The sequence below is a fragment of the Triticum urartu genome, chromosome 5A, assembly GCF_056163025.1.
Source record: "Triticum urartu cultivar PI428250 chromosome 5A, HENAU_Tu73, whole genome shotgun sequence".
Classification (NCBI taxonomy): Eukaryota; Viridiplantae; Streptophyta; class Magnoliopsida; order Poales; family Poaceae; genus Triticum; species Triticum urartu.
This window is the reverse complement of record NC_141877.1, coordinates 469,958,548-469,983,990: the sequence shown is the minus strand read 5'-3', so window position 1 is coordinate 469,983,990 and position 25,443 is coordinate 469,958,548. Positions and strand designations below refer to the sequence as shown.

General features: G+C 46.2%; 2 protein-coding genes across 3 annotated transcripts; one reads left to right on the top strand and one right to left on the bottom strand.

Annotated features, from left to right (window-relative positions):
• The first annotated feature begins 15,317 nt into the window (after window positions 1-15,317).
• Window positions 15,318-22,770, top strand: LOC125509825 (methyl-CpG-binding domain-containing protein 2). Of its 2 annotated transcripts, none has more exons than XM_048674848.2 (5): window positions 15,318-15,511; window positions 18,487-19,014; window positions 20,494-20,547; window positions 21,475-21,635; window positions 22,158-22,770. In XM_048674848.2, exons 2-5 carry the CDS (start codon window positions 18,506-18,508, stop codon window positions 22,373-22,375), a joined length of 942 nt encoding a protein of 313 aa, XP_048530805.1. In that variant the 5' UTR covers window positions 15,318-15,511; window positions 18,487-18,505; the 3' UTR covers window positions 22,376-22,770. The 2 variants fall into 2 exon arrangements, with proteins under 2 accessions (XP_048530805.1, XP_048530806.1); XM_048674849.2 differs by having other exon boundaries at window positions 15,328-15,511; window positions 18,453-19,014.
• A 514-nt stretch (window positions 22,771-23,284) lies between these two features.
• LOC125509824 (chitinase-like protein 1) lies at window positions 23,285-25,199 on the bottom strand. The gene is made up of 3 exons (XM_048674847.2): window positions 24,476-25,199; window positions 24,172-24,328; window positions 23,285-24,083 (listed from the first exon to the last, which is right to left on the bottom strand). Exons 1-3 carry the CDS (start codon window positions 24,876-24,878, stop codon window positions 23,645-23,647), a joined length of 999 nt encoding a protein of 332 aa, XP_048530804.1. The 5' UTR covers window positions 24,879-25,199; the 3' UTR covers window positions 23,285-23,644.
• Between the last annotated feature and the right edge of the window lie 244 nt (window positions 25,200-25,443).

Genomic DNA, 25,443 nt, shown 5'->3' with positions numbered 1-25,443 from the left:
GTAGCGAGCAACAAGTAACAAAAGTAAATAAAGTGCAGCAAGGTGGCCAAATCCTTTTTGTAGCAAAGGACAAGCCTGGACAAACTCTTATATAAGGAAAAGCGCTCCCGAGGACACATGGGAATATCGTAAAGCTAGTTTTCATCACGTTTATATGATTCATGTTCGGTACTTTGATAATTTGACATGTGGGTGGACCAGTGCTTGGGTGCTGTTCTTACTTGAACAAGCATCCCACTTATGATTAACCTCTGTTGCAAGCATCCGCAACTACAACAAAAGTATTAAGGTAAACCTAACCATAGCATGAAACATATGGATCCAAATCAGCCCCTTACGAAGCAACACATAAACTAGGGTTTAAGCTTCTGTCACTCTAGCAACCCATCATCTACTTATTACTTCCCAATGCCTTCCTCTAGGCCCAAATAATGGTGAAGTGTTATGTAGTCGACGTTCACATAACACCAATAGAGGCTAGACAACATACGTCTCATCAAAATATCGAACGAATACCAAATTCACATGACTACTAATAGCAAGACTCCTCCCTTGTCCTCAGGAACAAATGTAACTACTCACAAAGCATATTCATATTCATAATCAGAGGGGTAATGATATGCATAAAGGATCTGAACATATGATCTTCCACCAATTAAACCAACTAGCATCAACTACAAGAAGTAATTAACACTACTAGCAACCTACTAGCACCAATCCCGGACTTGGAGACAAGAATTGGATACAAGAGATGAACTAGGGTTTTGAGATGAGATGGTGCTGATGAAGATGTTGATGGAGATTGCCCAATCCCGATGAGAGGAGCGTTGGTGATGACGATGGCGATGATTTCCCCCTCCGGGAGAGAAGTTTCCCCGGCAGAACAGCTCTGCCGGAGCTCTAGATTGGATCCGCCAAGGTTCCGCCTCATGGCGGCGGAGTTTCGTCCCGAAAGGTTGCTTCCTATTTTTTTCTCGACGAAAGACTTCATATAGCAGAAGATGGTCATCGGAGAGCCACTAGGGGGCCCACGAGGTAGGGGGGCGTGCCCTAGGGGGGGCGCCCCCCACCCTTGTGGAAAGGGTGTGGGCCCCTGGTCTTCATCTTTGGCGAGGATTTTTCATTATTTATTATAAGGTATTCCGTGGAGTTTCAGGACTTTTGGAGTTGTGCAGAATAGGTCTCTAATATTTGCTCCTTTTCCAGCCCAGAATTCCAGCTGCCGGCATTCTCCCTCCTTATGTTAACCTTGTAAAATAAGAGAGAATAGCCATAAGTATTGTGACATAATGTGAAATAACAGCCCATAATGCAATAAATATCGATATAAAAGCATGATGCAAAATGGACGTATCACTCACTCGTATCGATGCTTAAAAGTCTGTCCGAATCATGTTAGCAGTTGCCGCATTTTATGAAATCCGGCAAATGGATGTCAAAACTGTATTCCTTCATGGATTTTTTAAAAGAAGAGTTGTATATGATGCAACCAGAAGGTTTTGTCAATCCTAAAGGTGCTAACAAAGTGAGCAAGCTCCAGCGATCCATCTATGGACTAGTGCAAGCATCTCGGGGTTGGAATATATGCTTTGATAAAGTGATCAAAGCATATGGTTTTATACAGACTTGCGGTGAAGCCTGTATTTACAAGAAAGTGAGTGGGAGCACTACAACATTTCTGATAAGTATATGTGAATGACATATTGTTGATCGGAAATAATGTAGAATTTTCTGGAAAGCATAAAGGAGTGTTTGAAAAGAGTTTTTCAAAGAAAGACCTCGATGAAGTTGCTTACACATTGAGCATCAAGATCTATAGAGATAGATCAAGACGCTTGATAAGTTTTTACAATGAGTACATACCTTGACAAGATTTTGAAGTAGTTCAAAATGGAACAGTCAAAGAAGGAGTTCTTTCCTGTGTTGCAAGGTGTGAAGTTGAGTAAAGACTCAAAACCCGACCACAGTAGAAAATAAAAAAGAATGAGAAGTCATTCCCTATGCCTTGGTCATAGGTTCTATAAAGTATGCTATGTTGTTTACCAGTCCTATTGTATACCTTAGCATATTTATGACAAGGGAGTACAATAGTGATCTAGGAGTAGATCACTAGACAACGGTCAAAATTATCCTTAGAGGACTAAGGAAATATTTCTCGGTTATGGAGGTGATAAAAGAGTTCGTCGTAAAGAGTTACGTTGATGCAAACTTTTTACATCGATCTAGATGACTCTAAGTCTCGATCTAGATACATATTGAAAGTGGGAACAATTAGCTAGAGTAGCTCCGTGCAGAGCATTGTAGACATAGAAATTTGCGAAATACATATGGATCTGAATGTTGCAGACCCGTAGGCTAAACTTCTCTCACAAGCAAAACATGATCACTCTTTGGGTGTTAATCACATAGCGATGTGAACTAGATTATTGACTCTAGTAAACCCTTTGGGTATTAGTCACATGGAGATGTGAACTAATCACATAAAGATGTGAACTAGATTATTGACTCTATTGCAAGTGGGAGACTGAAGGAAATATGCCCTAGAGGCAATAATAAAGTTATTATTTATTTTCCTTATATCATGATAAATGTTTATTATTCATGCTAGAATTGTATTAACCAGAAACTTAGTACATGTGTGAATACATAGACAAACAGAGTGTCACTAGTATGCCTCTACTTGACTAGCTCGTTGAATCAAAGATGGTTAAGTTTCCTAGCCATAGACATGAGTTGTCATTTGATTAACGGGATCACATCATTATAGAATGATGTGATTGACTTGACCCATTCAGTCAGCTTAGTACGATGATCGTTTAGTTTGTTGCTACTGCTTTCTTCATGACTTATACATGTTCCTCTGACTATGAGATTATGCAAATCCCGAATACCGGAGGAACACTTTGTGTGCTACCAAACATCACAACGTAACTGGGTGATTATAAAGGTGCTCTATAGGTGTCTTCGATGGTACTTGTTGAGTTGGCATAGATCGAGATTAGGATTTGTCACTCCGATTGTCGGAGAGGTATCTCTGGGCCCTCTCGGTAATGCACATCACTATAAGCCTTGCAAGCAATGTGACTAACGAGTTAGTTGGGGGATGATGCATTACGGAACGAGTAAAGAGACTTTCCAGTAACGAGATTGAACTAGGTATTGAGATACCGACGATCGAATCTCGGGCAAGTAACATACTGATGACAAAGGGAACAACGTATGTTGTTATGCGGTTTGACCGATAAAGATCTTCGTAGAATATGTAGGAGCTAATATGAACATCGAGGTTCCGCTATTGGTTATTGACCGGAGACGTGTCTCGGTCATGTCTACGTAGTTCTCGAACCCGTAGGGTCCGCACGTGTGACACTCCAAAAATTTTAATTGGTTTTCATCAAAAACTTTGTTGGATTTTTAAGAGAGGGCATTTAAAATTTCTTTTCCAGAAATCCTTCCTCTTAAAGACTTCCTTTTCATTGGCAAGGATTTTATTTTCTTCAAACTATGGTGTTTGATCTTTTGAAACTTCTTCTCTGTTGGTTCCCTCTCAAATTATTTTGGGAGTTTAATCTTTTTCTTTTAAAAAGAAACTCTATGAAAATTTGGGATTTTCATATCTTGGAAACCACCCATGACTTTGTATTTTGCCCATGTGGTAAAACCCCTCCAAAACCTCCTCTCCCCCTTGAAATCAACCTAAGTTCTCTGTCCCAACTAATCCAAGCAAGTTTTGGATTTTATTCTAATTATTTTTCCCCTCAAATCATTTCTGAAATTTATTTGGAGCCTGAGAGATTTTCAAAGCAAGTACCCTTTTTCATTTGAGTTTTGACCTCAAACCAACTCTCCTGGATAGTCCTTTGTACCCACAACCCAGAACCATCTTGATCCACTCCTCCTCTTTTCAAATTTTTCAAATTTCAGTCTCTGCAAGTTTGGACCAGATTTGCCAAATTTGGTGAAATTCATATCTACACTTCTCCAAAAATTCCACCAAAATTCAGGCAGCCTACTGGAGCAATGAGTAGCCACTCCACCAAAAATCAGCTCAAGGAAAAATCCCCAGAGGCCAAATTCATTCTGTCGAACACCTTGCATGCACTGTTGCTGTTCATATTCAGAAAATTCAGAGTTCAGTGTCGTTTTCGTTCGTCAGTTTCAATCACGCGTAGACAGTGCCTTGGCACGTTCCTCGCCGCCTCTTCCTCCTGTCTGGAGCACCACACGTGCGCTTGGTGCCTTCCCGGCGTCGGCGGCGCCCTGGCCCGCCTGCGCCGGTGTGTCTTGCGGCGGCCGAAACCCCGTAGCAACCGACAGGAAGCAGAACGGCGGCTCAACGCCGTTCGGCACCGCCCAACGCTCCCTGGCGCTCCGCGTGGCCTCATGCACGCCAGCACCCCCCGTTGCACCGTCGCCGTGGCCCGGCAAGCACTGGGCACGCTCCCTGCCGCCGACGGGCCCGCGCCGCCCCGTTCCGTCGAGCTCCCCCCTAAACACCCAAACCCTGGCTAGTTTAGCACCAAAACGGACCCAGTGGACCCCCACGACGGCGCTCGACCCCTAAACCTCCCCGACCAATGCCCTGCGCCGCCGTAAGCTTCACCGGAGAACCCCGTTCTCGGCCACCGCCTCGGACCACCTATAAAAGGGGCTCCCAAACTCGCTCTTGAGCACACACTCCCTCTGCACCCCACAAACACCCCGCCAGGCCACTGGAGGAGCCTCGAGGAGGTCTCCTCCCCCGACTCCGGCCGCCCCGTTCCGCCTCGGCCTCCACCTCGATTCGCTCCAGTGAGGCCGTCTCCGGCGCTCAAACCCCGTCAGCTACCCCCTCTAGCTACCAGAAGTCTAACCCCCTCCTCAATTCGATCTCCGCAGCTCTCTCCGACGAAGTCCGCAACCACCTGAACCACCGTCCGCCGGAGCAAGGCTCGTCGTCGACGTGGTACTCGCCGGCGACCACCACCACCACCAACTGACGCGGAAGGGCGCCCTGAACACAGAGGTACCCTCCGATCCCCCTTCCTCACCGTGGATCGCCGCCCGCGACCACCGCGGCTCTCGGGCGCCGACGAGCTTCGTCCCCCGTTTGAAAGTTTAAACCTGACGAGTGGGACCCGCCCGTCAGCCTCTCAGATCCTTTTAAACGAATCGTTTTCTGAAAACGCCTTCGGGCAAAATACGCTTTCCCCTCTGGGCTGGCGTATTCAAGACTGGAACGTTTTCTGTTTTTATAAGCTAGCCCCTAGAAACCTTCTGTTTCATTACAGATGAGTCCCTGGACAAAAACCTTTATAACTTTTAAACAGAAAAGTATTTTTGATTGATTCTTTTTTTGTCCTCTTTAAAATTTTGTCTAGTTTTTTATCAGATTTATTTGAAAAAAAATTGGAATACTTTTTGTGCACCTCTTGGTATTTACGATAGCGCATATATTTTCTTTATACCGTAGATACCGAAGGAGGTGACGGAGCCGCGAACTTCACCGAGCTAGGCTCCGACTACTCCGAACCAGGCAAGCATGTTTGAACTTTTGATATGATGATTGTTTTGGCATGTTTGCATTAAGTAGTTTATGGCTTGTTGATGAACATACCGACGAAAGTCATGTTACTTGCAACGATGAGGCAAGTGAGTTTCAAAATTCCATGAGTGGATGAATGTGAGTATGCATGGCCATGTGTTGGAATGAGGATGGGTAAGATGGCAGTGTTGTAGCATGCCAGGCTTATGTCAGACTATGTGACTTCAATGTCAACTCGTATCATTCCAGTTCCTTCCATTCTTCCTTCCCTGTACTACCACATGTTTTCCGCAAGGAATATGGCTTAGTAAGTTGCAAACCGCTTTCCTGGTACACACCAAAAGGAGAGGCCGGGATGATGGTTCCATGGCCCTGGATTAAAGCCAGTCATCCGGTCAGGGGGCATGGGTGTTTCCGGTTGGGACCGAGAGGGGGGCACCCCTTAGAGCGCGCGTATATAAATTTGATCCCATGCTATTCGAGATTGTGATCTCCCCGTCTCAAAAGTTTTTCTTGGACGATGTCTAGGGTGATTCCTAGCATCGAGAGGTAGGATGGGTGTGTACTGGTTAGCTGTGTTTTCTTCCGAAATACCGTAAACGGAACTAGTCCTTCGTGACTACGGAAATCCGTTGGCTGTGGGAAAAATTTTGTACAAACTCTGCAGAGTCATATATTCCTTCGAATCATCTATTCCATGTCCAAGTTCGATATTAACTTATCCTGACCAAATGTCAGTTTTGATGACAGAGACTCCGGTGAATCGCATGAGTACTAAGTCCGGTTAAATGATTATTCCTGTGGATGGACTAACCCGTTTATTTTCATGAATTGAATATTTATTATGAGCATTATTTCCTTGTGAATAAAAGCCCTTTCTGTGATGTCGCTCAGACGTCCGACTGTGGCATTGTTATTACTTACTTTTTTTAAAGCCCTTTCTGCGATGTCGTTCAGACGTCCGACTGTGGCATTGTTATTACTTACTTTTTTTAAGCCCTTTCTGTGATGTCGCCCCGACGTCCGACTGTGGCATTTCTTTTAAAGCCCTTTATGTGGTGTCGCTAAGACGCCCGACTGTGGTATTTCTTTTAAAGCCCTTTCTGTGATGTCGCCCCGACGTCCGACTGTGGCATTTCTTTTAAAGCCCTTTATGTGGTGTCGCTAAGACGCCCGACTGTGGCATCATTTCCTTTTATTTATTTGTTCACCTTTCGAGGCGTCGCTTCAGACACCCGATCAGTTTTCATTTATGTTTTGTTGGGATTTCAGGTGGACTACCGCCGTTTCCCTTTTACTTACTTCGCTATGCTAATTTTTGTATGTACATTGGTGAATTAATCGTGACGCATTCATGCATGCATTTGTTATATCTTACGTCCGAACTGTCTTGCGAGTACTTTCAAAGTACTCACTGGCTTGTTGATTTGGCCAGATGCTGACGAAGGCGATCTCATGGATGAAGAGTTCGATAGCGAGTCCGACGCCTAGAGGAATCCCAGTCAGTCTCGTGCGACCCTGGATTTGGTCACTGTATTATATCCGCTTCCGCTACCAAATAAATTCATCGAGCCTCACCTCGACGCTCGATGAGATGCCAGTTTTAGAGTCATGTATCTCACTCCCCGCTATGTTTTTCCACCACCGCCCTATCCTCGAGTCAGTAGTATGCCTCCACACCACTGTGTCATGTCCGCCACTATGTATAAGTATTGGCGTGCTTGTAATAATTTGGTTGAGCTATCGTAGCTCGACCCTGTAATATATTTTATGCTACTGGCTTATTGTATCAAGAATTTGTCTACCGGTAAGGAGGATTTTCCTCATACTGGACTCAAAAGATTGGTTTCTCAATAAACATTTTTATTGGAAAACCGGTCGTGACAGCACGCTTAACGTTCGGTGACGATCGATATTATGAGTTTATGTGTTTTGATGTATCGAAGGTAGTTCGGAGTCCCGGATGAGATCGGGGACATGACGAGGAGTCTCGAAATGGTCGAGACATAAAGATCGATATATTGGACGACTATATTCGGACATCGAAAAGGTTCCGAGTGATTCGGGTATTTTTCGGAGTACCAGAGAGTTAGGGAAATTCACCGGGAGGGTCAATGGGCCTTCGTGAGCTTTAGTGGAAATAGAGGGCAGCAAGGAAGTGTGTGGTGCGCCCCCCTAGGCCCAAACCGAATTGGTTTAGGGCTTTGGGGGGCGGCCCCCTCTTTCCTTCTCATCTCCTTCTCTTTCCTTCCCCTCCTAGTTGGACTAGGAAAGGGGGAACCTACTCCTAGTAGGAGTAGGATTCCCCCCTTGGGGCACACCCTATGAGGCCGCCGGCCCCCTCCTCTTGCTCCTTTATATACATGGCCAGGGGGCACCCCATAGACACACAAGTTGATTGTTCCAAGCCGTGTGCGGTGCCCCTCTCCACCATAATCCACCTCGGTTATATCGTAGCGGTGCTTAGGCGAAGCCCTGCGTCGGTAGCATCATCATCACCGTCATCACGCCGTCATGCTGACAGAACTCTCCCTCGAAGCTCTGCTGGATCGGAGTTCGTGGGACATCACCGAGCTGAACATGTGCTGAACTCGGAGGTGCCGTACGTTCGGTACTTGGATCGGTCGGATCGTGAAGACGGTACGACTACATCAACCGTGTTCTCATAACGCTTCCGCTTACAGTCTACGAGGGTACGTAGACGATACTCTCCCCTCTCATTGCTATGCATCACTATGATCTTGCATGTGCGTAGGAATTTTTTGGAAATTACTACGTTCCCCAACATTTATCCTCGATGGCAACAATACAATACGTGCTTTGCTGCCCCTGCTGTCACTGGGAAAGGACACCGCAAGATTGAACCCAAAGCTAAGCACTTCTCCCATTGCAAGAAAGATCAATCTAGTAGGCCAAACCAAACTGATAATTCGAAGAGACTTGCAAAGATAACCAATCATACATAAAAGATTTCAGAGAAGAATCAAATATTGTTCATAGATAAACTTTATCATAAACCCATAATTCATCGGATCTCGACAAACACACCGCAAAAAGAGTTACATCAAATAGATCTCCAAGAAGATCGAGGAGAACATTGTATTGAGATCCAAAGAGAGAGAAGAAGCCATCTAGCTAATAACTATGGACCCGAAGGTCTGAGGTAAACTACTCACACAGCATCGGAGAGGCTATGGTGTTGATGTATAAGCCCTTCGTGATCGAGATCCGATGGGATCTCTTGGGTACAGAAGGTTGCGGCGGTGGAAATAGGGTTTCGTGGTGCTCCTGGATGTTTTCGGGGTATGTGGACATATATAGGAGGAAAAAGTAGGTCGGTGGAGCCACGAGGGGCCCACGTGGGTGAAGGGCGCGCCCGGGGGGTAGGCGCGCCCCCCTGCCTCGTGGCCTCCTTGTTGGTTGCTTGATGTCCACTCCAAGTCCTCTGGATCACATTTGTTCCAAAAATAACTCTCCCGAAGGTTTCATTCCGTTTGGATTCCGTTTGATATTCCTTTTCTGTGAAACACTGAAATAGGCAAAAAAACAGCAATTTGCACTGGGCCTTGGGTTAGTAGGTTAGTCCCAAAAATAATATAAAAAAGTGTATAAATAAGCCCATTAACATCAAAAACAGATAATATAATAGCATGGAACAATCAACAATTATAGATACGTTGGAGATGTATCAATTTGCCACTGTGGTGACCCCTTTATCTATAAAAGGAGGCCCATGGAAACTGTAGAAAGGATTCGGACCCTCACACATTCATACATGCGTAGCCACTCTCTCCCCGAGGCAACCTTGCCGGGCAAGAGCACCGCGTTCTCCACCATCAATCCACCAAAGCAGGAGTAGGGTTTTACACCTCACAGCGGCCTGAACCTGGGTAAAACTGCCCATGTGATCTCTGTCATGTTATGTTGCGCTTCTCCGCTCTTCGTGCAACATGTCCGTCCCCCCGCCGGACCAAAAAGGGGCTCATGGCCCCATAGATGGTCGTGGTTTCCCACCACATCTTTGGCGCGCCAGGTAGGGGGATCACTTGCGCGAACCCGAGAGCGTAAGCAGCGCGTCATCTTCATCGCCATTTTCATCGTCAACGGCTCCATCGACTATGGCGCCCAAGAAGAATCCCAGTGTTGCAGCTCACCCGTCCCCTCGAAGGCCTCGACGCCCGCGACCGCCAACGCCGCGTGGAATGCGGAGACGCATGAGGATGCAGGCGCTGCGAGGGACATGGTCGGCACAGGCGGCATCATCACCACATCTCCCACGGCCGAAGAAGGAGCGAGAGGCATCGAAGAAGGACAACACCAAAAACATCCCGGCGACCACGCTCCATGAGGTACGGGTAGAGAGATTATTCATTTCGTCCCTCCCTCCCTAGCTGAGGGACATAGCCACGGCGGTGACGTTCGCCCTGAGGCGAATCGCAATCCTTCGGCCGCCCCCGTCGCGGGCGCGGTTGCCGGACATGCACCACCCCCGGAGCAAACTAGCCCAGCCAACGCTCCGAACGGGGTCACTGGTCCACACGCGCCACCACTTCATCACCACGCCATCCAAGCGACTGGCTCCCGGCGATGGGAGCCCGACACAGCCACCGCCGGCACCGTCGGGAGCCGGGCGATGTTGCGGTCCACATCATCATCGCCTATGCCAAGTACCGCTTCGGAGGCCATGGCGCGGGCCCAACTGCTGCTGAGATTCCTACCGGCGGACGATCAGATAGGTAACTCTGACGTAGCTTTTTTAGATCCAGAATTCCAGCTATCGACATTCTCCCTCTTTGTGTAAACCTTGCATATTATGAGAGAAAATGCATTAGAAATACTCCAAAAGACATTATTATGCATAAAAACATTGTAAATAACAGTATGAAAACATGATGCAAAATGGACGTATCAACTCCGCTAAGCTTAGACCTCGCTTGCCCTCAAGCGAAAACCGAAATCAAAAAACATGTCCACATGTTTAGAGAGAGAGAGAGGTGTCGATAAAAACATAATACGGACATAGAAGCATCATGCATATTATTATAACAACAACAAACTTTATCATTAAACTTTATCACATGACTTTTATGATATAACTTCTCATGAGCAAGTAACAATTCATTACAACTTTGAAGTATAAAGCATAAACCTTATTGAAAACCAACAAACTATGTTCTCAGTCAACTTTGCAACTACAATTCATCATCTTTTCAGGAAGGGTCATGTATCAGAGCCTTTTGGGAAGTCCACATACTCAACCATCATATAGTCTTCTATGATTGCCAACACTCACCGCATACACATGAGCAAAAAGTTTCAACCGGACACATAGAAAGATAGGGGCTTATATTTTTGCCTCCCAATGTCTTCACCTCAAGGGTGATGTCAACAATAATAACTCATGCCCACCCATATCCAACTGGATATATGTGCCTAGATCTTTCCTCACCACATGGTGCTTGCAAAAAGAGAAAATAAAAAGGAATAGGGAAGAATACTTTGACTCTTGTAGGCGGCGGGGTGGGGGTGGGGGGAGCGGCGGGGGGGGGGGGAGGCCGGGCGGCGGGACGACGTGGACGGGGCAGCAAGGCGGCAGGGGTGCGGTGGGGGTCGGGGGTGCGGTGGACGGTGGCGGTTAATTGGGGTGGGGGTCGGGAAGGAAGATAGAGAGGAGGGGGCGGGACGGCCGTTAGATACTTAATTCTTTGCCGTTCGCCAGCAGATGGCAAAGATTCTTTGCCGTCAGCTGGCGGACAACAATGAGGTGGGGTTGGTGGGCTGTTAGGGTTTAGGCCTCCACTGGAACCCACCCACCTCTTTGTCGTCAGCTGACGGATGGCAAAAAACTGGCTGATGGCAACTAGCCTCTTCGCCGTCAGCCAAGTCTTTGTCGTCCGTTTTTTATAAGCAGACGACAAAGACCTGAGCTGACTAATGGCAAATTCTCTGTTTCCAGTAGTGATGGACCATTTCTCTCAATGTACACTAGCACACAAATCAGTCCATTACTGTATTTGATAGCAATCTTCAAAACACAACGGGGGAAGACATTGCAGCAACAATCTCCCCCTTTTTGGATGATTGCTGACAAAACAGAACACATCGAAAGGGTATTTGTAAGGGTAACTGATAATGTGCAGGAAAACATGTGCTGAGAGAATATCCGAAGATAAAATATGCCCCCCTAATGTATTCATCTCAGTGAAGATTTTCCTAGAGTGAAAATCCTACATGTGTTGAGAGATGATTCGATTGAGTGAGATCAATCAATGCATTTGGTGATATCTGAGAGATATATTTTCCTGCAAGACAAAGCCCTTGAAAAATATTTATTCAAGAATACAAAGACTTTGAAATGATTTGCTGTAGAAATAAGGAGTGATGTTTTCCTCGGAATATCATAGTTTGTAGATTCACTTCTGACAGATTTTCTTCTGCAAGAAAGAATGATACAAGGTAATAGAGTAGAAGAACTGAGAAGTTTCAATGTTTGTCGAAAATATCTTTTGAAGAATTTCCCCTGCAAGTTAGATTGACAAAAGTAATATCAGGGCAGAGAAAATGAAGCATTTCAGATCAAAAATATTCTTCTGCAAGTTAGCTCGTCGAAAGAAAAACATCAAAGCAAAAGAGCAATAATATTTCGGAGCAAGTCAGAGATATCTATTGAAGTATCTTCTTCTGCAAGTTAGATTGGCGAATAATATCAAAGCAGAAGAACAAAACATTTCAGGGCAGGTGGGCATAATTCTCCTCAGAGAAGTATAGAATTTTAGATCCATTTCTTATGGATTTTCTCTTGCAAGAACAAAGGAAATAGAGCAAGAGAATGAAACATTTCAGCGCATGTTTTGAATCAGTACCACCGGCAAAATAGATAGGATAAGGATATCATTGCCTTGGGGGGGGAGGGGTCATTAACGTTACATGTTGTTCACCTCCTCCTCCGACGATGATGTACCTCTCTGTCCACCACCCAGGCATTGTCGTGATGTACCACGAGATAGAGGGAAACCATTTACGCACATATATGGTTGGATGAAGCTCAAGGGGCAGTGTGTGTGGGACGACATGACCCGCTCATGAAAAACTTGTGGAACATTCGGTTAATCCAGTTGAATCTGAACTATTTCTCGCTGAATATGAACTTGTTATATTAGACTTATTTGCATATGAAGATGTTTCAACAATCAACAATAGTTCATATTTGTACATGTACTTCCTCCGTTCATAAATATAAGCCTTTTTAGAGATTCTAATATAGATTACATATGGAGCAAAATGAGTGAATCTACACTCTAAAATACGTTTGTATTCCTCCGTATGCAGTCCATATTCAAATCCCTAAAAAGACTTATATTTAGAAACGGAGGAAGTATGAATGATTTATACTATTTTCTATCCGAATTTTGATAAATCTCGTTGTGTTTGATAGATTTTGCATCATGTTGAAATACGACTTGGAATGTAGGAGTATACAGATAGTGTCGGATGACCGGCTATACCATCCGATGCCGGTTTGCGGGTGAGGGTTGGAGACGCCCTCAGGCCAACTCCACCGCGCGACCCCAAACGGACGTCCATTTTGTCCGGATTCTGTCTATTTGGGTAGTGATTTGGAATCATGTCCAGGCGTGTCCTGGGATGCGGTGGCCGTGCGTCCATCGCGCGGACGCATCCTTTTGTCATATCCTGTCTGTCAGGGCCAAAAATGCCTAAATTTTCATCAAAACTAGTTTACAACCCAAATATTTGTCTGAAAATTTAAATAGTTTTACAACCCAATTAAAATTGTCTTTAATAAAATATTTTTACAACCAAATCGAAATTGTCTTGACTAAACATAAAATGGACCAATACATCTATTGGTTGCCAATGTGATCCCACACGTGCTCAACCAAGTCATTTTGAAGATTCAAATGAGAGTGCCAATCACGCATCTCACGATGGAATTGAGCAAACTGTTCAAATGTGGCCGGGTCTTGGTGCAGGGGCTCAATATTTTCACCTTGATAGTCAAATCCTTGGTCGAAGATACTCTCATCACGCTCGTCCTCGACGATCATGTTGTGCATGATCACACAAGCAGTCATCACCTCTCAAAGCTTCCTTTCATCCCATGACAGTGTAGGGTTTCGAACGATACCTCACCGCGATTGAAGCACACCAAAAGCACGTTCCACATCCTTTCTAACACTCTCTTGCATTTGGCCAAATCTCTTTCTCTTCTCACCTTGGGGTTTCGAGATTGTCTTCACAAAAGTTGACCACTGAGGATATATACCATCTGCTAGATAGTATCCCTTGTTGTAATGGTGGCCGTTGCTCTCAAAGTTGACAGGTGGGGAGTGGCCTTCTGCAAACCTCGCGAAGACTGGAGAACGCTGCAGCACGTTGATATCATTGTGAGAACCTGCCATGCCGAAGAAAGAATGCCATATCCAAAGATCCTGTGATGCCACCGCTTCTAATATGACAGTGCACGCCTTGACATGCCCTTTGTACTGGCCCTGCCAAGGAAATGGACAGTTCTTCCACTCCCAGTGCATACAATCTATGCTGCCAAGCATGCCTGGAAAGCCTCTAGCTGCGTTGGTCGCCAACAATCTCTCTGTATCAGCGGCAGTTGGCTGCCTCAAGTACTCTGGGCCAAACACCTCGATCACAGCCTGGCAAAACTTGTACATTGACATCAGACATGTTGTCTCACTCATACGCACATACTCATCCACCAGATCGCCTGGAATTCCATATGCAAGCATGCGGATGGCCGCGGTGCATTTCTGGTAAGAGGAGAATCCAAGCTTGCCAAGGGCATCCGTCTTGCACTCGAAGTATGGGTCATGAGCAACCACTCCCTCTCGGATACGATTGAACACATGCCTTGCCATTCGAAAACGGCGACGGAATTTATCCGGCTTGAAGAGCGGGGTGTTGGCAAAGTAATCGGCATAGAGCAGGGCGTGCCCTCTCTCCCTGTTGCGGTTCAGGTTGGGAGCACGGCCAGGGAGTGGCCCCTGTACCGAGGAAGCTGCCGTTGAATGTGGTCGTGAACGACCAGTGCAGCCACCACAATATCTTCATCATCCGACGACGAATCGTCCGATGAACAAAGAAAGTGATGGAAGAAAAACTCGTCTCCACTGTCCATACCTTTGTGGGCAAAATGCCGAACACCCTGCGGGCGTGGTGGCAAAGATCACCTCGACGCACCAGGGGTGGTTGCCGGCCGGCTACTGGCCGCTGTGGAGCTCTCGTCGGGAGCTGCCGAGGACGCCGTGCTGCGTCGCCGGCGGTCCTGTCCCCTCTGCGGCCGGCAAAGACGTCGACGGCCAAACCTCCGATCGACGGCCAAAACTACGGCCACAGCACGGGCGTGGTGGCGGCCATGTCGAGAAGTGGTTTGGTAGGGACGGCCGGAGGCTGCGCGGTGAGGAGGCGGCCGGAGAATAGCGGCGGTGCCGGCGGTGGGGCGGGGCGAGAGAGAGAGGGTGGAAGCGTTTGGGAGCGAAGGGACTGCTAGTGTCCCCGACAGGCGGGGCAGGGGGGACAAGGGCGTGCGTCCAAGCCGTCCGCGCGCGTCCGTTTCACCCCAAACCGAGCGCAAGTTTGGGCCAGGATGGGTCGAAAACGAACGGAATCCGGACATTTGTCCGTTTGAGGCCGTGCGCTGGGGTGTGCTATTCGTCCGTTTTACCCCAAATGGACGGGGGCGAACAGGATAGGGTCGCGCGGTGGAGTTGGCCTCACGAGCCTCGAGTTTTTTTTTTCTCCCTCTTCACCTGGGCTGGATTTTTTCTCATTTGGACCAGGTCGCGTGCTTTATTTTCAGGCCGATCGGGCGTGAGTGCGTCACGCAGGCGGACGGAGAAGGCTAGTCAGCCCTCTAATCCCCCAACCCATCCGCCGCCGCCGGCGGCGACCACCACCGGAGCTCTCCAACCCCTACCGCCAGCCGCCCGTACCGGCCTCGATCTCTCCTCAGAGGTACTCCCCTTCCCCGCACCTTTGCTCTCTCTCCCATCCCGAGTCCATGACCTAGCAGCACGGCGGCACGGTCTAAAGCTCCCCCGTAGCCTACACCGCGCCCCAGAGCTGCCGCCGTGCCCGCACCCTAGCGTCGCCGTCAACTGCCCCGACCCCGCCCCCCTCTCTCAGCACCCCCGGCTCTCACGCGCGCGTCCCTTTCCCGTCCTTCCCCGTCGGGAGATCGCGAGCCATTCGGCATTCCCTTTCGCGGCATCGCCAGGCATTAGGTTTCGAGGTACGAGGTTGTTTTCATCCAGCGATTAGTTAAATCCCACCGGCCTTGGCAGCTTCCGGGCGCACACCCAACGCACCATCTAGATCCGCCCCTCTCTGGTGCGGAGATCTGCTTATTGTGTACAAATTTCCTTGACTGCTGTGGATACCGACAAACATTCAGCGTGTCGGGGGTATTCATGCGTGCGCGATGTGCATGCTTTTGTTGAACCTATTAAGACAGTGAAGCTCAAAACCCCACAATATAGTGAATTGAAGCCGCCTCTGGCGAGTCCGTCGGCGGGCACCGTTGCCGCCAAAACAAAGCCTTCCAGTCGCTGGAATCGTCGCCCCCGCTTCCCTCCTTTCCAGATCTGCCGCCTTGTTGTCATTGATCCGGGCGGTGGTCGGCTGGACAGGATGCAGCAGCGGGCGAAGGTACTGCATCGCCAGATCGGGCTCTAGCTATTGGTACATACGTAGTAGTGGAAAGTGTAATTGCGGCGAGTGCTTTGTGTTCTAACCTAGTCAGTTCGCTTAAGCCGCCCAGATTGTTTAATCTATATATAGTACACCAGTTGTTGAATCTGGATTTAGCCTGCATCTAAGGTGTTCCTGCTAAAGTAGGAGCAGTTTTGGCCATTGATTGAATGAATCGGACGGTGAGACATGAGCGAATCCCTGCAATGTGGGCTGTGTTTGTATTTCATCTGACGGCTTGCGTTCGCACAGAGCACTGGTCCCACATGCGGAAAAGGCAGTCGAAACGACTCACAAGCCTACACCACAATTGAACTGCGCTACCGTGCTTCCTGCCCTGTTGGCCCATACAGAGTACTAGTGAATAGCTAAAATAAATAAAAGTGGTTAATGACAGTCAGCTACGATGCACCGGAGCACAATCTGCTGTCTTCGTGCATATAGCAGCAGTTCTGCGTTACACTTGGCTGGGTATTCATGCTACATTTTGAATCACGCCTAACGTACTATGACATTCTACACTCATCCAATTCTTACGAAAGGAAGCAAAATTAGTATGGTCAATTAAAAAAGTTCCAGAAAAATTATATATATAATTGTTTCGAGTGTTGTAAATTCTTAAGCACTTTGCCCCTACGTGCTATGCACACACCATTTACTAGCCATCTTAGTAACACAGATATGACTTGGCAAAACGATGGATATATTTATGAATCCACTAGTTATAGAAGCAGCTACTAAGCGATATTGTAAATCTAAAACTCTAGCACTGGCATCACTGTTGGCCCTTTCCTCATGCGCACTTCTCATCCACATTCCTCTGGATTCCAGATTAGCATTTTATCAATTACATTCCCATCCATGGTTGCATCTGCAGAATCGACTCTCCAAACCATATATTTTATAGTTGCTACTACCGTCCTGACTTCCAAACTCCCACTCTGTATGCTCCTCCTTTAGCCTCACCTGACCCTGTTGTACTTGTTTCTAGCCAAACAAACGCCCCCACCATGGAAAGTGTCATTACAGATGCTTGGTCCTGAGGACTGGCGTGTGGGAGCATATGCATGTATACATGGACCAATCTACTAAAACAATCTGGTTTGTTAGTTGGAGTGATGCTTGTGTTGCTCTGCAGTGACCTGCACTGCAATTCAAGTTACTTTCATGTAGGTGTCTCTGACAACTGAAATTTCTTTTCTGTTACACCCAGTGTGAAGTTATAGATGTTAACATGTTATAGTAAAATAGGACTTGTTGAAGGATGATTTGGAAGTGTGAAGAAAAATATCTGCAACTGACAGCCTGTTCATCTGTTGTAAAGGGAAACCAAGAAGATTGTGAATTTGTGTGCTAAGCTGAGGCTTAAAGTTACTGCATTATTGTTGAACTACTACCCCCAGTTCACAAATAAGGGGCGTTTTGGACATACCTTCAGTAAAAAAAAAAACTTTGACTGCCAGTTTGCTAATATCATTTTAAATATTGGGATTGAAAACTTGAAAAATCATATGTACTCCCTCCGTCCCATAATATAAGATGTTATTACAACCAATATACTCATATATCAATTGTAATAACATCTTATATTATGGGATGGAGGGAGTATTGTTTTCCTTTGAAAAATGATAAGTATTTTTGGAACATGATGGTTTTCTTGGGTGTTATACGTACTACAGTATACAGTATAAATTAGACCAAACTTGGGTTAGCAAATGCACCTGAAGAAGTTTTTATTGATTAGTAAACGATCATGTTTCACTTGGTTATCCGTTCTAAATTTGTGTGGGTTCGGAACAAGTCCATCTCTATCTGGTTTTTACGTTTCTATTGTATTACAGAAGTAAAAATTATCCGATCTCATGTGCAACATTCTCTGTTCACTCTATTGTTTACACTTGTCCAAAGGCTGAGCATGTATTGCACAATGATTGTAATATTTCATCCAAGTTACACTTACGTGATCATTATGTACTTGGGAGCCTCGTGGCTAATACTGGTATTATCACACATAGTTGGACAACGTTCAAAATTATTGTTGGAAGACAGAACAACTTCATTTTGTTTAGCTTTTTTGTGCAGTTAATTCGAGTTATCTTCTTGTTGATATCTATCAGTGGGCTGGGCATCTGCTTTCTATTAAATTTGCATCCACATCATATTTGTTACATCACGGAGTTCTTATGATTATGGATACCAACTGCAGGTACTTAGGCCCTAATAATTTGGAAGTTGTGCAGGCAATCTCTTGCAGAACCTATGGACAGTTCTAAATCTCCCCAACCATTGAAGAAGAGCCGTACTAGTTTGTCTGGTACAGACGGCCACCAATTTGAGAATGACGAGCTTCCGTCTGAAACTGCATCAGATAAAACGCCTGGTTTGAAGTTTGAAACAGTAGATAAAGTGCAAGATGAATTTGGAGAAGACAGTTCCCCATTGCAGCAATCAGCTGCTTCCAACGTGTCATACCGTGGATCGCCATGTATTGGGGCATTCACTATCCAATGTGCTAGGTGCTTCAAATGGAGACTTATTCCAACGAAAGAGAAGTATGAAGAAATACGCGAGCATATTATACAGGAACCTTTTGACTGCGAACGAGCCCGTGAATGGAAACCTGATGTAACATGCGATGATCAAGAAGATATTTCTCAGGATGGAAGCAGACTCTGGGCTATCGACAAACCCAATATTGCACAGCCTCCTGCTGGATGGGAAAGGCAGATTAGAATAAGAGGTGAAGGAGGCACCAAATTTGCTGATGTGTGAGTGATGCTTTTCTGTCACTGCCTTTATTTACTTGTCAGGCTATTTCTGCAAGTACATTGATTTTTTTTAATTGCCTGCCACTTTATCTCTATATGTTAAAATCAGTTTTTAATGCGCATGGAAATAACAGAAAATCAGCCAATTAACCCGCACATTTGTATTTGTTTCTACACCACACCTTTTCTAAGTTGCACACATAAACCATTTATGTCTCAGTTACACAGAGTTCAAGTCGGGAATATAGAAACTACCAAGCATATCATGTTACTTTTTCCTAACGGTGATCTCCGAGTTGACCCCCCCTGAACTCCAGGGAAGTGAAGGGGACCTTTCCGCATCAAAATGTTAGATTGTTGTATGGATGCTTAGTTTGTGCTAGTTTATATCACACTAGTTGCTTAGTTACCCTTAGCATCTTTGGCGGTGCATAACTTGTATGAAAGAGCCAATTCTGCTCCTTCTTGTTACTTCGGATGAACCAAGGAAATATGGCCGTAAGCATGAGAGCCCATTTATTATCGACATGTTTCTGTAGTCGCCTTCTTGAGGCTGGGAATAATTAGTCTTCTATGTGTTGAGCCGCGGAGTACTGATTTTCTGCATCAGTGAATCATACCGCCCATTTTTTCAGTTTTTGCCATCCCTTGAAGTTTTGCCAGCCCCTTGTAAGTTGGCCACTTGGCTAATAGTGCATTGGCATGGTCAGTCTAGGTTTCAGTGCTGTCCTGAACTCCTGATTCTATTCTGAAGCAAGTTCATAAAAGGATTAGTTTATGCTGACAGCCTATCAGTTTGACACTCCATGATGACATTTTGCTGTGTAAACATCTTTCTCGAGGAGATTTTTTCGCGTTGACATTGCTATCGATTATTGGAGAGGAGACCAATAACTTTAGTTGATCCGGCAGCATCACTAAAAACAACTGCTGATTGGATTCATGTATGGCGCATATGGAAATTAAGGCGACAGAAGGCGGTGGAAAACGTAGAATAGGTGGAAAGATCCACTTAGTTCTCATCACACAAGTAATATAGGCTGCAAAGATGAGAGGCTTTAGTTAACGGACATTTCATGTTGTTCCAGAACAGCATTCCATTTTCATTCAAATGGTATATTTTGGTGGTAAATTAAATCATCTACCTTCTGCTGAATTTAGCAAATGATAAGGGTTGCACAAATAAACTAATAAATCTACATGGTCATAATTTTGGACCCACCAAAATAGGTAGGGTAGATCTTCTCTTGTCCTCTTGATTAATGTGGAAATTTCTGGGCTTGCATTTTTAACATTCTTGTAATGATATACTCCCTCTGTAAACAAATGTAAGACATTTTAGGTCACTAAAGACTTAAAACGTCAGAGGGAGTAATAGACAATATCTGTCCTAAAAAACCTCATTTCATTATTGTAATGTAACATGTACCCTTGCTACAGCTGCTGTAATTACCGTAATGCCCTTTATCTTGGTTTCAGGTACTACACTTCTCCTACTTCAAGGAAGCTGAGATCACTGGTTGAAGTTGATCGGTACGTGATGCAAATTTACTCAAAATGTCCCTTTCAACATCAATCTTCATCTGTTGAGCTGTAATTTATTTCCTTAAATTTGTGTCTGAAGTCAAAACATGAAGTAGCACTTGTATTGCAAATCTTATGCTGCTTTCTTCTCCATATTTTATAACTGGACATTGCAATTAATAAGTACCTAGTTACTACTAACGGAGTACATCTAAATTGATAAAGAAGTATAATATCTATATATGCATATGAGTGGTACACGAGAACTGGGATTGCAAACTCCTGAACCATTTTTCATAAAATGGTATTCCATAGTGAACTAGAAACAGATTTTGCACATATGTGGGAAGCTATGCACATCATTCTGCTTTGTAGTCTGTCTTATGCGTGGGTCCCTATGAACACTTAACCGGAAACTTTAGGCAAATAATTAAGACCGCTACCATACCCCCTATGATGCACTTTAAGGCGCCTCTCTTTTATACGGCGTACGATAATGGGTTCCCTCTTATTTGTGCTGATACTAATGGGATCCCTCTTATAGCGTATAATATTGGACTAATGGATCCCTAGAAACTCAAAGGTTCAAATTTGTGCACGGGGACAGACTGAAAGTCGCCAATGATTGCATGGTGTCAAATTAGTTTTGTGTCATGCAAGTATGCAACATCGTGCAAAAGCTTACAAATTCAACTCAGGTGCATGGGCCGATGAGCGTGTGTGTGCTTGGCTGCTTGCCTATGAGGCTCTTGCAGCTTTAGGGTAGTGCTACAGAAGGGAATTGGATGAAAAACCTCCTATCTGATCCAACGGTGGATAAGGGTCTGTAGCTAACAACATGTGTGCATGGTCAATACTGCCTCTTTTGTTGTCTCTAAAATTGCTACGTGCGACTCATCTGTCTATGGTCTAAACTTTCTATGCCATACTTTGCAGGTACCTCCAAGAAAATCCAGAGTATGGTGCACAGGGTGTAACATTAGCTCAGTTTTCCTTCCAGATTCCTAGACCTCTGCGGCAGAACTATGTCAAAAAGCGCCCTAAGAACGCAAGTCCAAGTGATGAAGCAACAACTAAGCCTGTTCAACCAGTGGAAGGTGTGTACGCTGTGTAAATGAACTCATCATGATTTGTTAAAGCATAATATACTCCCTCCGTTCCTAAATATAAGTCTTTTTAGATATTTCAATAAGAGACTACATGCGGAGCAAAATGAGTGAATCTACACTCTAAAATATGTCTATATATATCCGTATGTTGTTTGTATTGGAATCTCTAAAAAGACTTATATTTGGAAACGGAGGGAGTACTATATAAAGTTTTTCTTACTGCTTTGCTAGATTATATCTTTGTCGTAAATGGTAGTCATGAATTATGATTATCCATCCAAGTATTCCAACTATAATGTGAGAACTCAAAACTATTTTCCTTTAATCTGCTTGAGAAGTATTGGCTAGTACACATGGTCAAGACACTAGTTGAACCATACTGCTTGGCACATGTATGCTCCTTCATTGATTCGTGAAATTGGTAACGGTTGCTTGGTGCATTTTATCAGGTGCTTTTCAAAACCAATTTGGTTAAGTGCAGACCATCTCATGTTTGTGTTTTTCTCCCAGTTAACCCCATATCCTGGGCTGCTCCTCTTGCAAGTGAGGCTAAGGCAAGCGAACCAGCATCTCATGCCGACGAAAAGCCAGTTGGATCAGCAGATGTGGAGCTGGTCCGGAAGAGGAAAGCAGAACCAGGAGAGGCAAATGCTAACAATCACGTGTCTGATGGGCCGGAAACCAAGGTAGAGGATGCTCAGAATGGAGATGCTACCACCACTGCCTGAAAAGCTGCAGTCTGACGTACCCAGTGCTCCGCATCGATGATTTCCTCGACTCTCTATATTCCTTCTCCATTGTATGCGGGAGCCGGTTTTTTCTGTAATGCGAGTCCGTATTGGCCTTATATGTGTACCAAGGCACGAACCTTCGAGGTCGACCCAAAATTCGACGATTTGGGACAGCAAGTTGACTGAATGTTGTAGTATCGGAGAAGCCCTGTCGAACCCTTTCGGAGCATGTATGTTCCGCTATGCTTATGTAGGAGACCTTGTCATGCAAGATTAGATGCGTTTTATTTTCTCCTTTGTAAGATACAGAAATGTCGGTAGGGGACTATTGTGTTGTGCTGTATGTCGGAGTCGACTCATCTATTATCTATCGAGACATGACAGTTGTAGCAGTGGCGGTGCGTTATTCTCCGAGCTCGTCATGCTCATCTAGCATGCCATATAGTATTTGCCTGCATGATCCATGCCTTTCCACAAGGAAACGAAATTTCCACATCTATGCATGAACAACACTAGTACTCCCCCATTCCTAAATCTGAGCCTTCTTATAGATTCCAATACAGACTGCATTCAGAGCAAAATGAGTGAATCTATACTCTAAAATACGTCTATATACATCCGTTTGTAGTCCATAGTAAAATCTCTAAAAGGTCTTGTATTTAGAAATGAAGGGAGTATGATTCTAAACCCTAGAACTTCGATATCTGTACATGAACAACACCACACCAGTATCATTTATAGCAAAATTTCGTCAAGCTTCTCTAGCTTTTTCAGGCATGTAAAACACAATGATTCTGCCGCAAAACACAGCGTTTTCCTAGGTTCAAAACAACGGCTGTTCATAGATTGGCCCTTTCCTTCCTTGGATCACGTTTGCTAAAAGATGGCCCCTCACAAATGGCTCAATCAAGCAACACCTTGGTCAGGTCAGACTGGCATTTATACATGGATAAATCAAGCAATACCTTACTCAGGTGGAACATATACAGAAAGTTGAGCAGAGTCATGGTAGGATATGTCGCCTATGTTCAGTTCGAATTCTCCTCTTTAGACATATGTGTGACACAAAAAAATGAAACAAAACAACTGAAAATGGACACCGTGGTACACACCCAGGCCACAGTTTCCCCAATTCACATACAGAGCCCTACCCAAAATGGCACCAAAGCTCACACACTGAAGTATGTATCAGCAGCTCAGCATAGCTCGGGGAGCAGGCAATGGCGTGGCAAGAATATCTGAACATGCATACAAACATGGTGCGTGCTAGCCCGACGGCTTCTGGCCGCCGGTGGGCTGCTGCTCGTCGTCCTTCTTGGGGGCGGGGTTGAAGGGGGCCTGCTCGGCGCAGTCGAGGTTGAGGCCGGAGCGCTCCCGGCCGAAGCCCATGAGGTCGAGGTAGTACTGGTAGTGGGAGATGATGACGTTCATCTCGTCGATGAAGCCCCGGCCGCAGATGGACTCGCCGTAGAGGAGGTTCATGGTGGCGCCGAAGCCCGGGAGGCGCTTGCTGAGCGTGTCGTTCTTGGTGGGCTTCCACACCCCCGTGAAGGCCTCGTGCGCCGACGGCTGCTTCTTCTTGATGGGCGTCATCCACCGCCACATGGCCGCCGCGAACGCCAGCGTCGCGTTCTGCTCCAGCAGCTCCGGGTGGTGCAGCAGGTCCACCTTCAGCCCGTCCCCCGCCGCGCCGTAGTTGAAGTTCCTGTCCACTCAGATGGATCAATTAAGGTATGGTTCGCAAGAACTGCCATGAATGGCTGCGATTGATGAACTGAATGGTTTGAGCTTACCAGTAGACCGGGATGGCGCCGCGGCCGTAGTACTCGGCGCCCTTGACGCAGGGCCACTGCGTGTAGGAGTCGTCGCAGTAGCCCTGGTCGGGGCTCATCTCGTGGTTGTAGCACAGCCCCCACGCCGTCGGACCGCCGGTGGCCACGCCGTATCCACCTGCAAGAAGACCCAATCAGTCGGCCTCCTGGATCTAATCGAAGCAGGGGAAGCAACAGGAAGCAGAGCAAAAGCAGCAATCCGTCTGAATCGAGCCACCGCCACCGGAGAGGAGGAGGAAGAAGAAGAAGAACAAGCACTACATACATGAGGTCTTTGCGCCGACGTGGCCGAGGAAGGCGCAGAGCTCCATCATCTGCATGTCGATGCCGCCGGTGGTGCAGAAGCCCTGGTTCTCGAAGAGCGAGGCGGCGGTGATGAAGGCCTGGTAGTCCCAGAAGCCGACGGCCTTGGCCATGGGGAAGTTGCGCTTTGCGAAGAGGTTCTCGAACTGGTACACCTTGAAGAAGTCGGTGATGGTCTGGTTGCAGCAGTACTTGGTGCCGGAGCACTCCCACCCCTTGTTGCACACCTTCTCCTGCGACTCCTTGAGCTTCACCTTCCACGTCCCCGCCGTCAGGATCAGCGCCAGCGTGCCGCCGATCAGCACCGCCGCCGCCCCCAGCAGCAGCACCGTCACCACGATCTTGTTCCGCGTCTTCCGCTTCATCTTCTTGCTCTTCTTGCTCTCCCCCCTCCGGCGGTCAGAGCAGCTCAGCTCAGCTCAGCTCCGGCGGTCCGAGCAGCTCAGCTCAGCTCAGCTCGATCTGGATCTCGCTTCTTCTCGGGAGCTCGGGAGATCAATCTGGGCTGCCCCCGTCTGGTGTGATCTGGATCTTTGGGGAATGCGGTAGCTGGTGGCGGGGATCTGGTGAGGAGATAAAAATGGGAGTGGGGATGAAAGCGAAGTGGCAACCGCGCGTGCGACCGGGGGAAGAGAGGAGTGGTGTCGGTGGCGGGAGGGTCGGCTGTCAAGACGAGGGAGGAAGACGGGACGAGCTGCAAGACAGCTGGTCCGGTAGGTAACACGTTACCGTTAATGATTTCCCCGGTAAATTCCGTCTTCCTTTTTTTTAAGCTGAAACTCCGTGTTTCTTATACTATAATAACAAACAAGTGGAAATTCAGCAAGTTCCACCGACGGTTTACACACTTGCACCTAGGGCATTTCCATGAAAAGCCCTAAATACATCCCCATTTGTCTTAAATTTTTTACGAGAAACGACATTTGTACT

What these genes read in the sequence shown, in the direction of transcription:
- LOC125509825 (XM_048674848.2), top strand. Translation starts at nt 18,506, where the DNA reads ATGGACAGTTCTAAATCTCCCCAACCATTGAAGAAGAGCCGTACTAGT. An exon ending in GGCACCAAATTTGCTGATGT is followed by an intron (nt 19,015 to 20,493) that starts GTGAGTGATGCT and finishes TCTTGGTTTCAG; the next exon opens with GTACTACACTTCTCCTACTT. An exon ending in TCACTGGTTGAAGTTGATCG is followed by an intron (nt 20,548 to 21,474) that starts GTACGTGATGCA and finishes CATACTTTGCAG; the next exon opens with GTACCTCCAAGAAAATCCAG.
- LOC125509824 (XM_048674847.2), bottom strand. Translation starts at nt 24,878, where the DNA reads ATGAAGCGGAAGACGCGGAACAAGATCGTGGTGACGGTGCTGCTGCTG. An exon ending in CGTCGGCGCAAAGACCTCAT is followed by an intron (nt 24,329 to 24,475) that starts GTATGTAGTGCT and finishes GTCTTCTTGCAG; the next exon opens with GTGGATACGGCGTGGCCACC. An exon ending in GGCGCCATCCCGGTCTACTG is followed by an intron (nt 24,084 to 24,171) that starts GTAAGCTCAAAC and finishes CTGAGTGGACAG; the next exon opens with GAACTTCAACTACGGCGCGG.